General features: G+C 43.0%; 1 protein-coding gene across 1 annotated transcript; it reads right to left on the bottom strand.

Annotated features, from left to right (window-relative positions):
- Positions 1 to 5,138, bottom strand: LOC112245632 (keratin, type I cytoskeletal 13). The gene is made up of 8 exons (XM_024413759.2): positions 4,633 to 5,138; positions 3,676 to 3,758; positions 3,180 to 3,336; positions 2,314 to 2,478; positions 1,900 to 2,025; positions 1,078 to 1,298; positions 604 to 650; positions 1 to 398 (listed from the first exon to the last, which is right to left on the bottom strand). Exons 1-8 carry the CDS (start codon positions 5,041 to 5,043, stop codon positions 292 to 294), a joined length of 1,317 nt encoding a protein of 438 aa, XP_024269527.1. The 5' UTR covers positions 5,044 to 5,138; the 3' UTR covers positions 1 to 291.
- Between the last annotated feature and the right edge of the window lie 13,702 nt (positions 5,139 to 18,840).

The following is an 18,840-nucleotide window of genomic DNA, read 5'->3' as shown; positions in this document are numbered from 1 at the left end:
TAGATATTGAAACATATTTTATTATGTATTTTGGGACAATTCAACCAAACATCATTCGTTATCATTTGATCAATAATGATATTCAAAAGCATGTTTGTTTTGTCAATTTAAATATCAAATATGGTCAATTTATCAAAGATTGCACAGTGCTGTACATTCACCGAGCATACAGGCAACACCAAAGCGATGCCATCCAGAGGAGATTAAAATATTTTAACATTCCTGGTGTTCCTTTTAGCTGTAGGCGGAACCAGGCTTTTAATGACAGGTGGGTTTGGGTGGGCAAGGGATCTATTTTTTCGGGACCTCCATCTCCACATCCTCTGTACGGGAGACCACCTTCCCATCAACCATCTCCTCAATCACCGTCCTCACTCTCTTTGTCACCACTGGCTCAGCTACAACGTAGGGACAAATAACCATTAGTACACTTAGTGTTGGGCATAGCTAAAGAGGAGAAGCACAGAGCTATGAGAACACATAGCACCTTAACACATTCAAATCAACCAAATCCTTTGTGTTCTAGAGTGCTTCACAATTACTACCGCTGGGTTCAATCAATATGGAATTTGATATGATAGAAAATGCTCTCGCTCTACTTACGTTTTTTGACCTCAACAATCTCAACCTTCTTGGTGATGACAGCTCTCCTGGAGGGAAGAAGATAGTTTAAGTGTTAAGTACCTTCATATTGAACAACTCTACATTAATCCCTCTACTCTGTAACACAGTCTCTATTGCCCAGTTCCAAATTGACCCCTGGCCCCTTCCCCTGTGCACTTCTTGTAGATCTGTAATGATCAGATAGGCTGCTGTAGGTTATTAGCGTAATGATGATTGCTCCATCTTCCACTCTACTAATATTCCCACCATAGTACTTGCATGTATCCAATCATTTTAGATTCAAAGTGCCTACAGCAGGTGGTGTGTCAAAGGGATAGGGGAGGGGTTGATTTGTAATTGGGTATGTAAAATGCACATTTATAATTTACATTGGGGATGTGAAGCCATGTAAATCCCGTTGGGTATGTAACTTAGGGATCTGCAGCCTTCTCTTCTCTCCTCTCCTCTCCTTACCCGACATCCTCTCCGTCCAGCAGCCTCCTGTACTCTGCGATCTCCATCTCCAGCCTGGTCTTGATATCCAGGAGCATGCGGTATTCGCCGGCCTGCCTCTCGATGTCCGTCTTCATGCGACCCAACTCCTGCTCCAGGCTGTTGACCATGCCCTGGAGCTGGTTCAGCTGCATGCTGTAGCGGGACTCGGTCTCATTCAGCTGTCCCTCCAGGGCTGATTTCTATAGGGAGAGAGGGAGGAAGAGGAAGGGTTAAAGACTTCAGACGATTCAACAAGTGGTGTTGATTTAGGCTACCCACGCTGACATCAGTGAATGATTGAGGTGAAGTTCCTGGTGAGCACATGTTTTTAGAACTCAGTTTTGAGGATCACAGCTGTGGTATAACAAAAACTGTTATCCTCAACTTCACTTCATATATCCATCAATCAAAGAGCTTGTCAAAAATGAAATGTATTATTATTATAGTTAGTGATAATTACAAAGCTCTGAGTTAACTGATTGCTTCTCTCTTCTCTCTCTGTAACTAATCCATAATCTTCAGTTTCTAAAAGGTAAACCTGAGGACTCATATGTAACCTGTAGGGTAGGAATGTATTTATGAGGTCTAAATGATCATGTTTTTACTGTGAGGTGTCAGTTGTACTGTACTGTTCAACTGAAGGTGGAATCTTGTAAATGTCATGTATTTCCGAATTCCGAGTAATCTTCTACAGTAATTACACCTAGTCTAGCTCTAACTCAAACTCATACGTCTAGCATCAACTAGGAGGCAGAGAGGGGTGTGACGTTAGGGGGGTTGAGGGGGCTTTTGTTTCCTCACCAGGCTGAGCTGGGACTGCAGCTCGATCTGCAGGGCCTGAAAGGTCCTCTTGAGCTCATTGATCTCACTGCGGGACGTCTGGAGGGTCTCTGTGCTGTGGGTCACCACCTTGTTCAGCTCATCAAACTGGGACATACAGAAGGAACACGGTAAGGGTTGTGTAACTCCACTTGTACTGGTAATATGCACAAAAGTCATTCTCTGTGGTCTGATATCTCTATATTGACATGATCAAACAAGTATAAGATAGCTTCAAGTATGTGATCACAGTAATTGGTTGTTTATAAGCACTTTAAATACTGCCCTCATAGGACATAGTGTTCCTTTTAAGATGTGCATTTTCATATTATCTAAAACAGAACAGATGGATCAAGAGTTTCTCCCTAGACAAGGTTGGGCTCTTCTTCTCCTCACCTTGCTCTTGTACCAGGTTTCCATTTCGCGGCGATTCTTCTCGGCAATGCCCTCATACTGAGTTCGGATCTCCTCTATCATCAATGCCATGTCCTGCTGGGGTGCTGCATCCACCTCCACGTTCACTGAGCTGACGTTCATGTGAGCCCGCATGGCAGCAATCTCCTATAAGGGGCACAGAGTGATGACAGAGGTCAACACCAGATGAGAGGCGAATGGAGGTTGCCACTGGGTAGGCTGTCACTGGGTAAGATAAGATACAACTTGACTGTCCCAGACAGGGAAACTGTCTAGCACAATTACATAGGGGTGTGGGGTCAAATTGGGTCACAGACAGGTGGTGTCTCAGGTTCAACCCCATCTTTCATAACCTAGTTACAGTGTTCATGGTCAGCTTCTCTGACATTCTGTATAACCGTCCTAAAGTAAGTATATGATAACTTACCCTCAAGGTAATCCAACATGAAATAATACTTGTGACCATGTGATCTCAAGTGTGGTTTTAACATCTATGCCATACTGCTGCAGGGCTTGTGACAAATTTGCTGACAGCTTTAAAGCTACACAAACAGAGACAGCGCAGACACTCCAAACAAGGTCTGTTTGATCTCTTGCTTGCATTGTCATTGATACAGCCAAAGACAACACTGCTTGGCATGCGATGAGAATGAATTATGTCTCTGACAACTCCATTTGACTCTCACAACCACATTGTTTTCATCTAGGTAAAATGTATAAGAATTTTGAACTGTGGGGAGGTCTTGCTATTGACAGGGCTGTGCCATGACTCTTGGGGATATGGTATGATAAAAGAGGGGCTTTGTAGGAGCTTACAAGGCCCCTACAGTGCCCTGAGGAACACCCACCTCCTCATGGTTCTTCCTGAGGTAGACCAGCTCCTCCTTCAGCCCCTCAATCTGCATTTCCAGGTCTGACCGGGACATGGTCAACTCGTCCAGAACCTTCCTCAGTCCAGCAATGTCTGCCTCCACTGACTGACGCATAACCATTTCATTCTCAAACCTTTCCAGAGGGAAATGGAGTTAACCAGCATTATTAACAATTGCCGCCAACAGTAAACATACCAAATGGCACAAATCCAGTCAGACCAGTTTTATGTGCAGTTGACCGTTGATGATGTATCTAAGGTGTACAGTAATGTGACATTTAACATCACGTCATGGGCTCATTGACCTTGAGTAATGTAGGTGTGGCTTCCTACTGTAATAATGGTATAAAAGTTGCATGACTCAAGTTTACATATGACGTATAGTTCCCATTCCAATCCTGATTTAAAGTATTATTCTAAGATGAGTTCAACAGTTGTTTGCTGCTTCCATCTTATAGACCCTTTGTACTCACTTGACTTTGAAGTCCTCTGCTGCCAGTTTGGCATTGTCTATCTGCAGGAGGATACTGGCATTGCTCAGAGTGGCAGCACTGATCTGAGAACAGGACAACAAAAATGGTTGGTACATGGTACATAAAAAAGGAAGACAACTACACACAGTCAGGCTTATCACAATGATTACATAATTTGCTTGCGTGCTAAGGAGAAGCCTATCAGAGCTATAATAGTGTGTTAGTAACTTATTGATTAGCCTCCTACCCACGCATATATACTGTAGCCTATCTATGACAAAGGCCACACCGTTATGTATGGGAAATGAAAATAATCAGCATGACTTGGATCACATCAGATTAAATAATACAAGATGCTATTGAACAGTGGTATGATTCAATCCGTGTCGTCATCACGCTCACGGCTCACCCGTTTGAAAGAAGTAATGTAGGCGGCATGAGTGTGAGTGTGAATGTAAATGTTGACAGGGAGATAAGTTGAACAGAAGTGGTTTCACATGCCAAGCCCTTTTTTTGGTAATTGCTTTCTTTCAATAGAGACAAATATACTAAACAACACTCATGACATGTAAGTCCCATAATCCATCACTACTGTAAACGTGGTATGATTCCTCTATTAAAGTCAAGGGTTTACAAATTCACATCCTGAGGGCACACTTATATTGCAGCCTGACAGCTTCATAGATGCAGTCAGTCAATGAACGTCAGGGTATGACTTGTCTTGTAAGCTAGAACTGAATTGTATATCAGAATGTATGTTGTTTCCTGCCTGAGTAGAAATGTTTAGACATTTTACTTTTGTAAATTATATATCCTAATTAAAACATTTCTCATCATAGAAAACTTAATCCAAACTCAATAGTAAATAGGGGAGAGGTTGATGAACGAAAATGTAATAATATCAATCTCGCTCAACATAGCAATATACTGTATTTATGATGCCCAAAGAATACTCACCTTTCTGCGCAGGTCGGCAAGAGTAGCTTCGTATTTACTGTAATCTCTAATGACCGGTGTCTTCTTCTCGTACCACTCGCGGATTTGACGCTCGAGCTGAGTATTCGCCGTCTCCAAGGAGCGCACCTTCTCCAGGTAGGTGGCCAAACGGTCGTTGAGGTTCTGCATGGTGGCCTTCTCGTTGACCGACACTGCATTACTACCATAGCTGCCATTGTCACCTCCAAGCGCACTGGACAGATCGAAACCGCTCCTGGTGCCCGAAGCATAAGATACGCGGACACTCTGTCCCCCTGCCCCTCCATAGACGCTTGGTGCCCGTGATGCGATGCGACTCTGGTACCCTCCTCCGAGAGACATGGAGGATGAGCCTCGGCTGCCTCCATAACTTCGAAGTGATAAAGCACTCATGGCGACGTTGTGATGATGGCTATGTAGAGCTGACAAAACCCGGAGTGGTACTTCGAAGAGTTGGTGGTGAACCAGTTCAAGCCTGATAGCAGAATATATACCCCCTTGGAGGTGGGAGCGGCTGGATGTCGCATTGAGATAATTATGTACGTGAATAGATATTCATTAGGCATCCAACAGGTGTGTCCTTAGTCAGCTCGTTAAAAAAGGGAACTAAGGTGTGGTGCGCGTGAGAGTTAGCTGGCATTCTGCCTCCATAATTGTTTTCACTTTCCTGTACAGTCTGACATCTGTCACGGCATGATAAACCTCAGATAAGCAAGTTATGAATATGATAAGATAGTAGCTCACGTTTTAAGAGATGACAAACGACTGGAACCCGCAACAGAAAGTCTGCTTTCCCCTCTGTAGTCACCGAAAAATGTAGGATACAGAAAATAGGCTCCTCTACCTAAACTTTGTAGAACAGTAGGCTAGCTCACATGACATGCACATGTTGGTAGGCTATATTTTGGAGAGATGGAAGGATCATAAATATTTTTTAAATACAAATTATACATTTCATCAATATTATGTTTCTTTTTCAAATGTTATTGGGCAATTATATTATGTTCAAGGGTAATGGTAACAGGTTTAGAAGTCTCCCAAATGTGGAGGCTAATCCAAATCTAACGTCCTTAGGTCTAATAAAAATAGGTACCGTTATTTCCTCATAGTTAGTGAAAAAATATAGGTTTTCCATTTAGAAAATGTAAATGCATTGATCATCATACCATAAAAGTAGTCGGTGACGTGACATGGGGCGTTGATAAAGAGGAATTTATGAAATGGTTACCCTGATATTTATTTGATGGTTTACTATGTTAAAGATTCAAATAGGAAGTTACAAATTGTTATAGAGATGTCACTTGAATCAAGAGGGCATTCAGGACATGAGAGAGACTTCAGGAATACAATAACAATTACCTTCAAAAGGTTCTCTAAATTTCACATCAAAGTTATAGTTGGTTGCCCATTATTGAACAAATACAGGTATTTGTGGATTGGCCAAAACAATACACAGAAACACACTAATATACACTGAGTATACCAAACATTAGGAACACCTTCCTAATATTGAGTTAATTTAGCACAGATAGCATGCGGAAAGATTGACATGCCATTTATTAAAAATATTGATGTGCCATTTATTAGAAAGATTGATATGCCATTGATATTAACTGAATTACACAGAAAACTGGTTTCATGTTTGGCTTCTGCCGTAGGCCAGTGTTGGTATACGGGTCACTAGACGTCTTCTCCCGTCAAACTCAAGTCTCTGTTATTTTGTCAACAGGTGCAAAGTGTGAATCACGAGCTAGGTGTTTCCCAGATGTTGAGCGTAAACACAACCTTTCCAGCACAGGTGGTGTCTTCGCCATCCCTCTATGGAGTGATGATATGATGATATGATTAGCATGTAAAATAGAAAGCAACCACAAACTGGCGTTGTTCTTATTACTTGCCCCTAACGGTTACTGATACTGATATACTTTTCACCTCTGAATTCAATCCATCAGTCTTTTGGGAAATCAAACTCTATTATATGTTCAATAGCATGTTGTATGATTATATCTGACGGAAGGCTGCAAGTCCTGCTTAGGTATCATTTTCATTATCCATTACTATAAAGCCTTTGCCATACTGTGGTTATGGTATATCTGTGTGGGTAGGCTAATTAATCACTTACTAACACACCTTTATAGTTCTATGTACTGTATGTTCACATTATTATGCCTTCATAGCTGTTTAAGGAAAATGAAACATTCAAACACAATACACTGCATCCCTTATCTTTCAATCCCTGTTCTGATTTACATTATTTTGTCATAACCTCAGAATAACACACTTGTTTACACTTTGAGAAAGTGTTATTGTGTTTGTGACTGCATGTGACACATAACAATAGTAAAAAAAAAAAAATACTGGCTCAAATAGCCGATCAATCAGCCTGTTACCAACCCTTAGTAAACTTCTGGAAAGAAATAGTGTTTGACCAGATACAATGTTATTTCACAGTAAGCAAATTGACAACAGACTTTCAGCACTCATATAGGGAAGGACACTCAACAAGCACGACACTTATACAAATGACTGATGATTGGCTGAGAGAAATTGATGATGAAATGATTGCAGGGGCTGTCTTGTTAAACTTCAGTGCAGCTTTTGACATTATCGATCATAGTCTGCTGCTCAAAAAACATATGTTCTATGGCTTTTACACCCCCTTCTATAATGTGGATGAAGCTGTTTAGGCCCCTTGCTTTTTTCAATCTTTACTAACGACATGCCACTGGCCCATGTGTCTATGTATGCGGATGACTCAACACTATACACGTTAGCTACTACAGCGTCTGAAATGACTCCAACAGTTAACAAAGAGCTGCAGTTAGTTTTGGAATGGGTAGCAAAGAATAAGCTAGTCCTAAATATTTCCAAAACAAGAGCATTGTATTTGGGACAAAACATTCACTAAACCCTAAACCTCAACTACATCTCATAATGATTAATGTGGAAATTGAGCAAGTTGAGGTGACTAAACTGCTTGGAGTAACCCTGGATCGTAAAATGTTACGGTCACAACATTTTGATACAACATTAGCAAAGATGGGGAGAAGTCTGCCCATAATAAAGCACTGCTCTGCCTCTCCAAACAGGTTATGGACAAAGTTGTGGAGAAGTACAGATCAGGGTTGGGTTATAAAAAAATATCAGAACCTTTGAACATCCCACAGAGCACCATTAAATACATTCTAAAAACAAATTGAAAGAATATGGCACAACAACAAACCTGCCAAGAGAGGGCCGCCCACCAAAACTCATGGACCAGGCAAGGAGGGGTATTAATCAGAGAGGCAACAAAGAGACCAAAGGTAACCCTGAAGGAGCTGCAAAGTTCCACAGCTGAGATTGGAGTATTTGTCCATAGGACCACTTGAAGTCGTACACTTCACAGAGCTGGGCTTTACAGGAGAGTGGCCAGAAAAAAAGCCATTGCTTAAAGAAAAAAATAAACAAACACGTTTGCCAAAAGGCATGTGGGAGACCCCAAACATATGGAAGAAGGTACTCTGGTATGATGAGACTGAATACGCAATGTCTGGCGCAAACCCAACACCTCTCATCACCCCGAGAACATCATCCTCCAGTGAAGCATGGTGGTGGCACCATTATGCTGTGGGGATGTTTTTCATTGGCAGGGACTGGGAAACTGGTCAGAATTGAAGGAATGATGGATGGTGCTAAATACAGGGGAATTCTTGAGGGAAACCTGTTTCAGTCTTCCGGAGATTTAAGACTGGGACAGAGGTTCACCTTCCAGCAGGACAATGACCCTAAGCATACCGCTAAAGCAACACTCGAGTGGTTTAAGGGGAAACATTTACATTTCTTGTAATGGCCTAGTCAAAGTCCAGACCTCAATCCAATTGAAAATCTGTGGTATGACTGCTGTACACCAGCGGAACTATCCAACTTGAAGGAGCTGGAGCAGTTTTGCATTGAAGAAAAGGCAAAAATCCCAGTGACTAGATGTGCCAAGCTTATAGAGACATACCCCAAGAGGCTTGCAGCTGTAATTGCTGCAAAAGGTGGCTCTACAAAGTATTGACTTTGGGGGGGTGAATATTTATGCACGCTCAAGTTTTCTGTTTTTTTGTCTTATTTCTTGTTTGTCTCACAATAGAAATATTTTGCATCTTCAAAGTGGTAGGCATGTTGTGTAAATCAAATGATACAAACTCCCCCAAAAATCATTTTTAATTCCAGGTTGTAAGGCAACAAAATAGGAAAAATTCCAACCAGTAGAATCAGATTTAAAAAGCAAGTAAAAATACACCTTATGGAACAGCAGGGACTGTGAAGTGACACAAACATATGCACAGACACATGCATACACACATGATAACGTATGCACTATACATACACTTACACATGGATTTTGCATTGTAGATATGTGGTAGTGGAGTATGGGCCTGAGGGCACACACTTAGTGTGTTGTGAATTCTGTAATGAATGTATTGTAATGTTTTATTTAAAAATCCGGACCCTAGGAAGAGTAGCTGCTGCCAAGGCAGCAGAAGTCACCATAATGAATACAAATACAAATAACAAACAGCTTTCTCTTGTAATAGTTCAATGTTGGCAATCCTCAATGCAGAAATATTTTACTTTGGAGAATCAAATCGCTAATAGCCTCAAATTAGTACTTGTGGACCTCAATGAGAATTAACAAAAAACATAATGAAAGAATATGAGCTTTTCCAAAGGAGCCACCTGGTCCATTCAGAACAATATGTACTTTCTAATGAAAACCACTGTATGATGTTCCATTCAAAAAGCATGAATAGCTTTTCAGATGAACAAGACTGGAGAGGAGCACATTCCCCATCCCCACCCTCATAATCATAGCTTTGCCACATTAAAAAAGACTTGTTTATTTTGGACCTTTGGTTTTGATGCTTACAGGTTTTGCAGCATTGCTGAAAGTTACCCAAGCGTAGCTTAGAGCAGGGTTATTCAACTCTTACCCTAGAAGATCTGGAGACTGCTGGTTTTCTGTTCTACCTGATAATTAATTGCACACACCTGGTGTCCAAGGTCTAAATCAGTCCATGATTAGAGGGGAACAATGAAAAGATGCAATGTAGCTGGCTTTCAAAGCCAGTTGAATTTGAAGGGCTTAGAGTATCTTTAGGGCTTAGAGTATCTTTAGTATAATTGCTATCCCTCCCTCCCTGTCGCTCTCTCTCTCTATCATTTTCAAGGTCAGAGTGGGTTGATGTTAGCTGTTTGTCAACACGCTTTAATTTAATTTCGGTGGCCTTCACACAGGTGTGATGGAGGTCCCTGTCAAGTCCCTACACTTTCCGCTTGTTCATGAGTGACACAGTGTATTGACAGATGGCTACTGAACTACTACCCAATGGGCACACACTGGTTGAATCAACGTTGTTTCCACGTCATTTCAATTAAATTATGTTGAACCAACGTGGAATAGATGTTGAATTGAATTGATATCTGTGCCCAGTGGCTAAGTACTTAGCAGTTATTTTCAAGCCCACACAGCTGATGGGGAAATGGAATAAGAAGTTGTGTCCTCTAGGCGAAAACAGTAACAGACAGACATAATTCATGCACACTTTGTGCCACACAGACTGTTTACTCATTGCAACACTCATTACAACACACATTTAAAGTGTTCCCATGATCTTATGTGATTTCTTAACATACAGTAATTTATCGGTAAGACGGTCTTAATTATGACTGTCTTAATTAACCACGCATGGGCCGCATGAAATGGAATCTAAAATGATTACTTTTGGCCAATTGGGTTGGAATAGGAGATCCCTGCTATAGGGTGTCCTCTCACATTCACTCTGTGGATTGAACTGAACTGAAATGTGGATTTGAGACCTTATGAACGCACTAGGCTTCAAAGGATGCAGACAGACAGTATAATTGCTCCATTTTACTCCCTGACCTCCGTAAACCACCTTCAGACCTTCAGGGTGTCTTGTCAGGTCTAAGCAAACAGCCCCAGGGACAAAAAACATACATTTTAGGCTGTATTTAGACAGGCAGCCCACTTTTATTTTCTCACTAATTGGTCTGTTTATCAATCAGATCAGCTCTAAAAAAGATCTGATGTGAAAACATCTAATGTGATTGGTCAATATACCAATTAGTGCAAAAAATATCAGAATTGGGCTGCCTGTCTAAACGCAGCCTTAGTCTTCTTTCCCCCTGGCTATCAAGTTGTTCACTTGCTCTGTGTGCAGTATTTAAAATTCAATTACACGCATCTACCCCCATGAATAGGCCTATTGGTCAATTTCTACCATTTCTACCTATACGTACACTACAGTATCAAGGTTATCAATCAATCAATCAAATGTATTTTTAAAGCCCTTTTTACATCAGCCTATGTCACAAAGTGCTGGTTATTGAGGGACCAATCATACAGCTCTAATATAACTGTCTGACACTCCTTGTTGTAGCAAATAAGTTGCTCTCTCCAGTGTTGTGGTTGTGTAAGCCATGCTTGTCTGACCACAATCCTTGTAATGCTTTTGGGCCAGCCTGCACATATTGTTCTTTTAAGCCCTTTAAAGCTAGAATCCATAGTTGAAACAATAACAAAGCCCTCACCCCTCCTCTGTTTTTGTAAAAGCTGAGGAATGGGCCTAGAGAAATGTATCCACTCTCAAATTCATAGACAGATCTACGGATGCAACAACCATCCATGATATCAACATTACAGTTTTAACCATGTTTTGAAGCTATACAGTGTTGGTTTACATTTACTTTGTTTACAAACATTGGGGTAAAAAAAAACTTATATTCTGGGTTCTGATGGGGTACAACAGTTGAACTGACTCATGCAGCATTTATAAGTCATATTCTTCAAGAATCAATGGGTACATATAAATAATTGTGAAGTACAAAAATGGAGGTAGCAACTAAGGATTCTAGCTTTAACCAACTAACCAAGTTGAATTGATGAATTATAACTTAGGAAGGAACGGTTCATCCTAAATCAGTTGTGATGGCCAGAGGTTAGACTAAACCAGATAATGCCAGTGCACACAGACACCGCTCCCTACCTCTTGCTCTTCTGGCAACCCCTCCTGCTGTCTATGGATTGTCTTTGCCTTGACTTGTTTGGACATGTGTAAAGTATGTCCCCATCCTTGTTCAACAGAAAGGTGATTTCAGGAAAGTGTGCCACTCCTAGGTGTAATTGTTTTTCAGATCAACAAGGACTCCTAAGCCCGGAGGCGCTTTCACAAAACCATGTCGAAGAAGATTATGCTATGGCCTAATCATTTTCGTTGTTCCTCTCTCCTCAGCTTTAACACTATAAGTGCATACTATAAGTGCAGGTCGTCAGATGTGGCAGGGATTGCAAACTATTACGGACTACAAAGGGAAACCCAGCCGCGAGCTGCCAAGTGACACGACCCTACCAGAAGAGCTAAGTGCTTTTTATGCTCACTTCAAGGCAAATAACACTGAAGCATGCATGAGAGCAACAGCTGTTCTGGACGACTGTGTGATCATGTTCTCCATAGCCGATGTGAGTAAGTATTCACAAGGCCGCGGGACCAGACGAATTACCAGGACGTGTACTCAGAGCATGCACGGACCAACTGGCAAGTGTCTTCACTGACATTTTCAACCTCTCCCTGACTGAGTCTGTAATACCTACATGTTTCAAGCAGACCACCATAGTCACTTGTGCCCAAGAACGCCAAGGTAACCTGCCTAAATGACTACTGCCCCGTAGCACTCACGTCTGTAGCCATGAAGTGCTTTGAAAGGCTGGTCATGGCTCACATCAACATCATCATTCGAGAAACCCTAGACCCACTCCAATTCGCACAACGACCCTACAGATCCACAGATGACGCAATCTCAATTGCACTCCACACTGCCCTTTCCCACCTGGACAAAAGGAACACTTATTTGAGAATGCTGTTCATTGACTACAGCTCAGCGTTCCACACCATATTGCCCACAAAGCTCATCACTAAGCTAAGGACCCTGGGACTAAACACCTCCCTCTGCAACTGTATCCTGGACTTCCTGACGGGCCACCCCCAGGAGGTAAGGGTAGGCAACAATACATATGCCACATTGATCCTCAACATTGGGCCCCTCAGTGGTGCGTGCTTAGTCCCCTCCTGTACTCCCTGTTCACCCACGACTGTGTGGCCAAGCATGACTCTAACGCCATCATTAAGTTTGCTGACGACACACCGATGGTAGGCCTGATCACCGACAATGATGAGACAGCCTATAGGGAGGAGGTCAGAGACCTGGCAGTGTGGTGCCAGAATAACAACCTTTCCCTCAATGTGAGCAAGACCGTAAGATGCTGACCAAACCAGACGGGCATCTGCGTCTACGTGCTCATGCACCATCGCTCGCACGTTGATTTTCTTCACCCAAACTAGAAGATATCAGGACACACAGGTTGAAATATCAAACAAACTCTGAACCAATTATATTAATTTTGGGACAGGTCAAAAAGCATTAAACATAATCATCCATGTGGGTATATGCTCCTAAAAACCAATGACGAGATTTTTGTTTAAATGTATTTTGCAACGCTCGCACACACGACGCAAGTGGTGTGGTCAGCATGTAAGGCGCTACAGAGGGTACTGCGTACGGCCAAGTAAATCACTGGGGCCAAGCTTCCTGCCATCCAGGACCGCTATACCAGAGCGCCAAGTCTAGTTTCAAATGGCTCCTTGAACTTCTTCGGGATCGGTGTCCCATCCACTGGACGATTGAGCTAATATAGGCTAATGCGATTAGCATGAGGTTGTAAGCAAAAATAACATTTCCCAGGACATAAACATATCTGATATTGGCAGAAAGCTTAAATTTTTGTTAATCTAACTGCACTGTCCAATACAGTAGCTATTACAGTGAAAGAATACCATGCTATTGTTTGAGGAGAGTGCACAATTTTGAACATGAAAAGTTATTAATAAACAAATTAGGCACATTTGGGCAGTCTTGATACAACATTTTGAAATGCAATGGTTCATTGGATCAGAAATCCAAGATGGCGTAGCAGTCAGACGTCGTTTGTCCTTGTCTTCTCTTGTCCCATGTAAAATATATTTTTATATATTTTTCTTCGCATATCTTTTTATATATTTTTTTCTAAAACTCAACTTCAACTTCAAAACTTCACTCTCCTGCAACCCGCCTCACCCAATGTGGTGTGGATCTGTTTTTTTTCTTCTAAAGTATTATTCACCTCGAATCCGGAATCCCCCCCCAACAGAAGCTAGCCAGCTCACTAGCTACTAGCTAGTAGTCCGCTAACCACTGCTAGCGGTCATCAGCTAACCTTTAGCCTGGAAAGCTCTCGCCAGTTTCTACAACGCGACTCAAACCAGAGCATACCGGACCTATTTTCTCTCCATATCCCAGGAGGAGAGGGGGCCAAGTCTTTCTCCCGGATTCCTACCACAAGCTCTGAACATTTTCACCTGGATCCTCTCAGCTAGCTAGCTGCTATCTGAGTACTGGCTAATGTCGGTCCCGGAGCAAGCACTAATTAGCCTGAAGCTAGCCCATGCTAGGCCCTTTCTCCTGGCTAGCTAAAGACGCCCATCAGCCACTCCTGGGCTACAATACCCGGACACCTTCTACTGCTAGTAAGGGGCACGGAAACCCGCCGATCCTTTACAACTGGACTATGACGTAATCTGCTCAAGGGGGTACTCAACTGGCCTCTACATCGCAACCATCCCTGAATGACCATCTGCTAGTCGCGGCCTGCTAGCTGCTAGCTGTCTAGAGCATATTGGACTGTTATCCATCGGCCAATTTCTTTGGCCACTATACCTATTTTGCCAATTGGACTTGGACTCCCCTACTACTCGGAACCCTACTAATCCATCATGACTGGTCTATCGACGTCACCGTATGCGGATTCCAAAACAGACTTTCGTCCGTCGAGACGTCCCTCTAAGGCCCTTCTGCTAGCTTGCTAGCCCCGGCCTGCTAGCTATCTGGATCGCCGTATCTCCAACCAGCCCAACCACTCACTGGACCCCTATTGATCACCCGGCTACGCATGCCTCTCCCTAATATCAATATGCCTTGTCCATTACTGTCCTGGTTAGTGATTATTTGCTTATTTCACTATAGAGCCTTTAGTTCCACCTCCCACATATGCGGTGACATCACCCAGTTTAAACATCTCTAGAGACAATATCTCTCTCATCACTACTAAATGCCTAGGTTTACCTCCAATGCACTCACATCCTACCATACCTCTGTCTGTACATTATGCCTTGAATCTATTCTCTCATGTCCAGAAACCTGCTCCTTTTACGCTTTGCTCTGAACGCACTAAACGACCAGTCCTGATAGGCTTTAGCTACTCCTACTCCTCCTCTGTTCCTCTGGTGATGTTAATCCAGGCCCTGCAGTGCCTAGCTCCACTCCTACTCCCCAGGTGCTCTCATTTGTTGACTTTTGTAACCGTAAAAGCCTTGGTTTCATGCATGTTAACATTAGAAGCCTCCTCCCTAAGTTTGTTTTATTCACTGCTTTAGCACACTCTGCCAACCTGGATGTCCTAGCCATGTCTGAATCCTGGCTTAGGAAGTCCACCAAAAACACTGACATTTCCATCCCTAACTATAAAATTTTCTGACAAGATAGAACTCCCAAAGGGGGCGGTGTTGCAATCTACTGCAGAGATAGCCTGCAGAGTTCTGTCTTACTATCCAGGTCTGTACACAAACAATTCGAACATCTACTTTTAAAAATCCATCTTTCCAGAAACAAGTCTCTTACTGTTGCCACTTGCTATAGACCACCCTCTGCCCCCAGCTGTGCCCTGGACACCATAGGTGAATTGATTGCCCCTGTCTTGTCTTTGGCTATGCCGGATTAAGGGATATGACATGCTAATCTATAAAAAAAAATATCTGTAATTAATATAATCAGGTAAATGTAATTAACCAGAAAGTCGGGGCACCACGTACAAATGTTTAATGAGCTGTTATCTTCCGAATAAACTCTTAAAGACCTAGTAATCTTTTACATCTGTCACGATCGTCGTAAGAAGCGGACCAAAGCGCAGCGTGGTTTGAATACATTCTTCTAATTTAATGAAAAACACAAAGAATACTTAAGCAAAAAACAACAATACGAATAAGACGAACGTGACTGCTATATAAACACTGTGCTAACATGCAACATAACATAGACAATCACCCACAATGACAAAACAGGCTACCTGTCTCTGATTGAGAACCATATCAGGCCAAACACAGAAACAGACAAACTAGACCTACAACATAGAATGCCCACTCAGATCACACCCTGACCAAACAAAACCTATAAACATACAAAGCAAACTATGGTCAGTGCGTGACAGTAACAGCTCAGGACAGATGGGAGACTCTAGCAGCTCAGGACAGATGGGAGACTCTAGCAGCTCAGGACAGACGGGAGACTCTAGCAGCTCAGGACAGACGGGAGACTCTAGCAGCTCAGGACAGACGAAGCACACTGTAGGCCTGGTGCGTGGTGCCTTTACTGGTGGTACCGGGCTGGGGACACGCACCTCAAGACAAGTGCGAGGAGCAGGAACAGGGAGTACTGGGCTCTGAAGACGCACAGGAAGCCTGGTGCGGGTGGCTGCCACCGGAGGGCTGGTGCGTGGAGATGGCATCGGATAGACCGTACCGAGAAGGCGCACTGGAGATCTGGAGCACCGAGCCTGCCCAACCTTACCTGGTTGAATGCTCCCCGTAGCCAGGCCTGTGCGGCGAGGTGGAATAGCCCGCACTGGGCTGTGCTGGCGAACCAGGGACACCATGCGTAAGGCTGGTGCCATGTATGCCGGCCCGAGGAGACGCACTGGAGACCAGATGCGTAGAGCCGGCTTCATGGCACCTGGCTCAATGCCCACTCTAGCCTGGCCGATACGAGGAGCTGGAATGTACCGCACCGGGCTATGCACATGCACCAGGGACACCGTGTGCTCCAACGCATAACACGGTGCCTGCCAGGTACAACGCCCTCTCTCTTCACGATAAGCACGGGGAGTTGGCGCATGTCTCCTACCTGCCTTACCCACACTCCCCGTGTGCCTCCTCCCAAGAAATTGTTGGGGCTGCCTCTCGGGCTTCCTACCGCGCCGCCTTGCTGACTGCATTCGCCGGTATCCCTCCTCACACTGCTCCAGAGAATCCCAGGCGGGCTCCGGCACTCTCCCTGGGTCGACCGCCCAACTGTCTATCTCCTCCCAAGTAGTGACACAGTCCAGATCTCGCTCCCATGTCCAGAAATCCTGACATCACTGCCTCTCCTGCTGCTGCCCGTTACCACGCCGTTTGGTCCGAGCGATTGGGTGCAGAGTGAAAGCGGAGTCAGGCGCAGGATGGTTTGAATACATTCTTCTATATTTAATGAAGAACACGAAGAACACTTAAACAAAAAAACAACAAAACATATAAGACGAACGTGACCGCTATATAAACACTGTGCTAACATGCAACATAACATAGACAATCACGCACAACGACAAAACAGGCTACCTAAATATGGTTCCCAATCAGAGACAACGACTAACACCTAACTCTGATTGAGAACCATATCAGGCCAAACACAGAAACAGACAAACTAGACCTACAACATAGAATGCCCACTCAGATCACACCCTGACCAAACAAAACCTATAAACATACAAAGCAAAATATGGTCAGGGCGTGACAACATCAGTAGCAGTCAACATTTAATCGTCACTTTATTCAGTCTCATCTTAAAGTTGTAAATTCTTGGTTATCGTCACGAACCCTGGCTAACAAGTTGAATCAGCAACACAAAATTTGGTTTAATTATTTATTTACTAAATACCTAAATAATCACACAGAATTACATCTACAGAATGAATCATACATTGATTACAAATTATGTCATAAAGGAAAACATCACTAGTGGACGGAACAGATATGACGACTGGTTACACAAAGGTATAGTCGACTGGCTGGTATAGTCGAAATTCATCCTTTCGGCATGTTGATCTTCATCTTCACTTTGAAATTCAATGCTAATTTTGTAAGGTTCTTGTCGTTCAACCAGAACTCACGCTGACGTTTGCTTAGTTCTGTAGGTGACCTTGTCCTTTTTAACGCGGGGACCGCAAGTCCTCACGTCCTTGGAACAGGAAGTTGAATTTTCGCCAACGGATTTATATAGTGGTGAAAGAAGGGCGTGTTTCATAGTTTACAACCAAAGTCTGTTCACTTGGGCTGGGCCTCTGAGTGAGCAGAGTTTCTCTTTGACAAACAGTTCTCTCATTTAAGAAGCTAAAATTACATTTAATATTTTCACAAATAGTTGCATATTTAAACATTTAAATTACACAACAATTCCATGTGAATCTGATAACTAGAATGTGTCGACTTTCCAAGATACAGTTTATGTCATCCCGTCATTAGTAGTAATGTCTCAGACAACAACTGATCTGAGATCATATTCATTAATTAAGTACCAACGCATATTTCCAACTGGTTTGTTTACCGAAATATGGAATATTTTCCACCTTTTGATGTTACCAGGCTCTCTATGTTACAAAGGCTTTACAAGAGTCAGCTCTAAAGAGTAGAGAGAGAGAAAAGGGGAAAGGCATTTATGGGGGTCATAAACCTCCCCCAACAGGCCAAAGTCATGACACCCCCCATCTATCTTCAGAGCTCGTGCTGCTAGATGACCTACACTGGGACATGCTTAACACCCCGGCCATCCTACAATCTAAACTTGATGCCCTCAATCTCACACAAATTATCAATGAACCCACCAGGTACAACCCCAAATCCGTCAACACGGGCACCCTCATAGATATCATCCTAACCAACTTGCCCTCCAAATACACCTATGCTGTTTTCAACCAAGATCTCAGCGATCACTGCATCATTGCCTGCATCCCTAATGGGGCTGCGTTCAAACGACCACCCCTCATCACTATCAAACACTCCCTAAAACACTTCAGCGAGCAGGCCTTTCTAATCGACCTAGCCTAGGTATCCTGGAAGGATATTGACCTCATCTCGTCAGTAGAGGATGCCTGGTTATTCTTTAAAAGTGCCCGTCCAGCATCACTACTCTGGACGGTTCTGACTTAGAATATGTGGACAACTACAAATACCTAGATGTCTGGTTAGATTGTAAACTCAAATTCCAGACTCACATTAAACAACTCCAATCCAAAATTAA

Source organism: Oncorhynchus tshawytscha, linkage group LG02 (genome assembly GCF_018296145.1).
Source record: "Oncorhynchus tshawytscha isolate Ot180627B linkage group LG02, Otsh_v2.0, whole genome shotgun sequence".
Lineage (NCBI taxonomy): Eukaryota > Metazoa > Chordata > Actinopteri > Salmoniformes > Salmonidae > Oncorhynchus > Oncorhynchus tshawytscha.
This window is presented reverse-complemented; position numbering and strand designations above follow the sequence as displayed.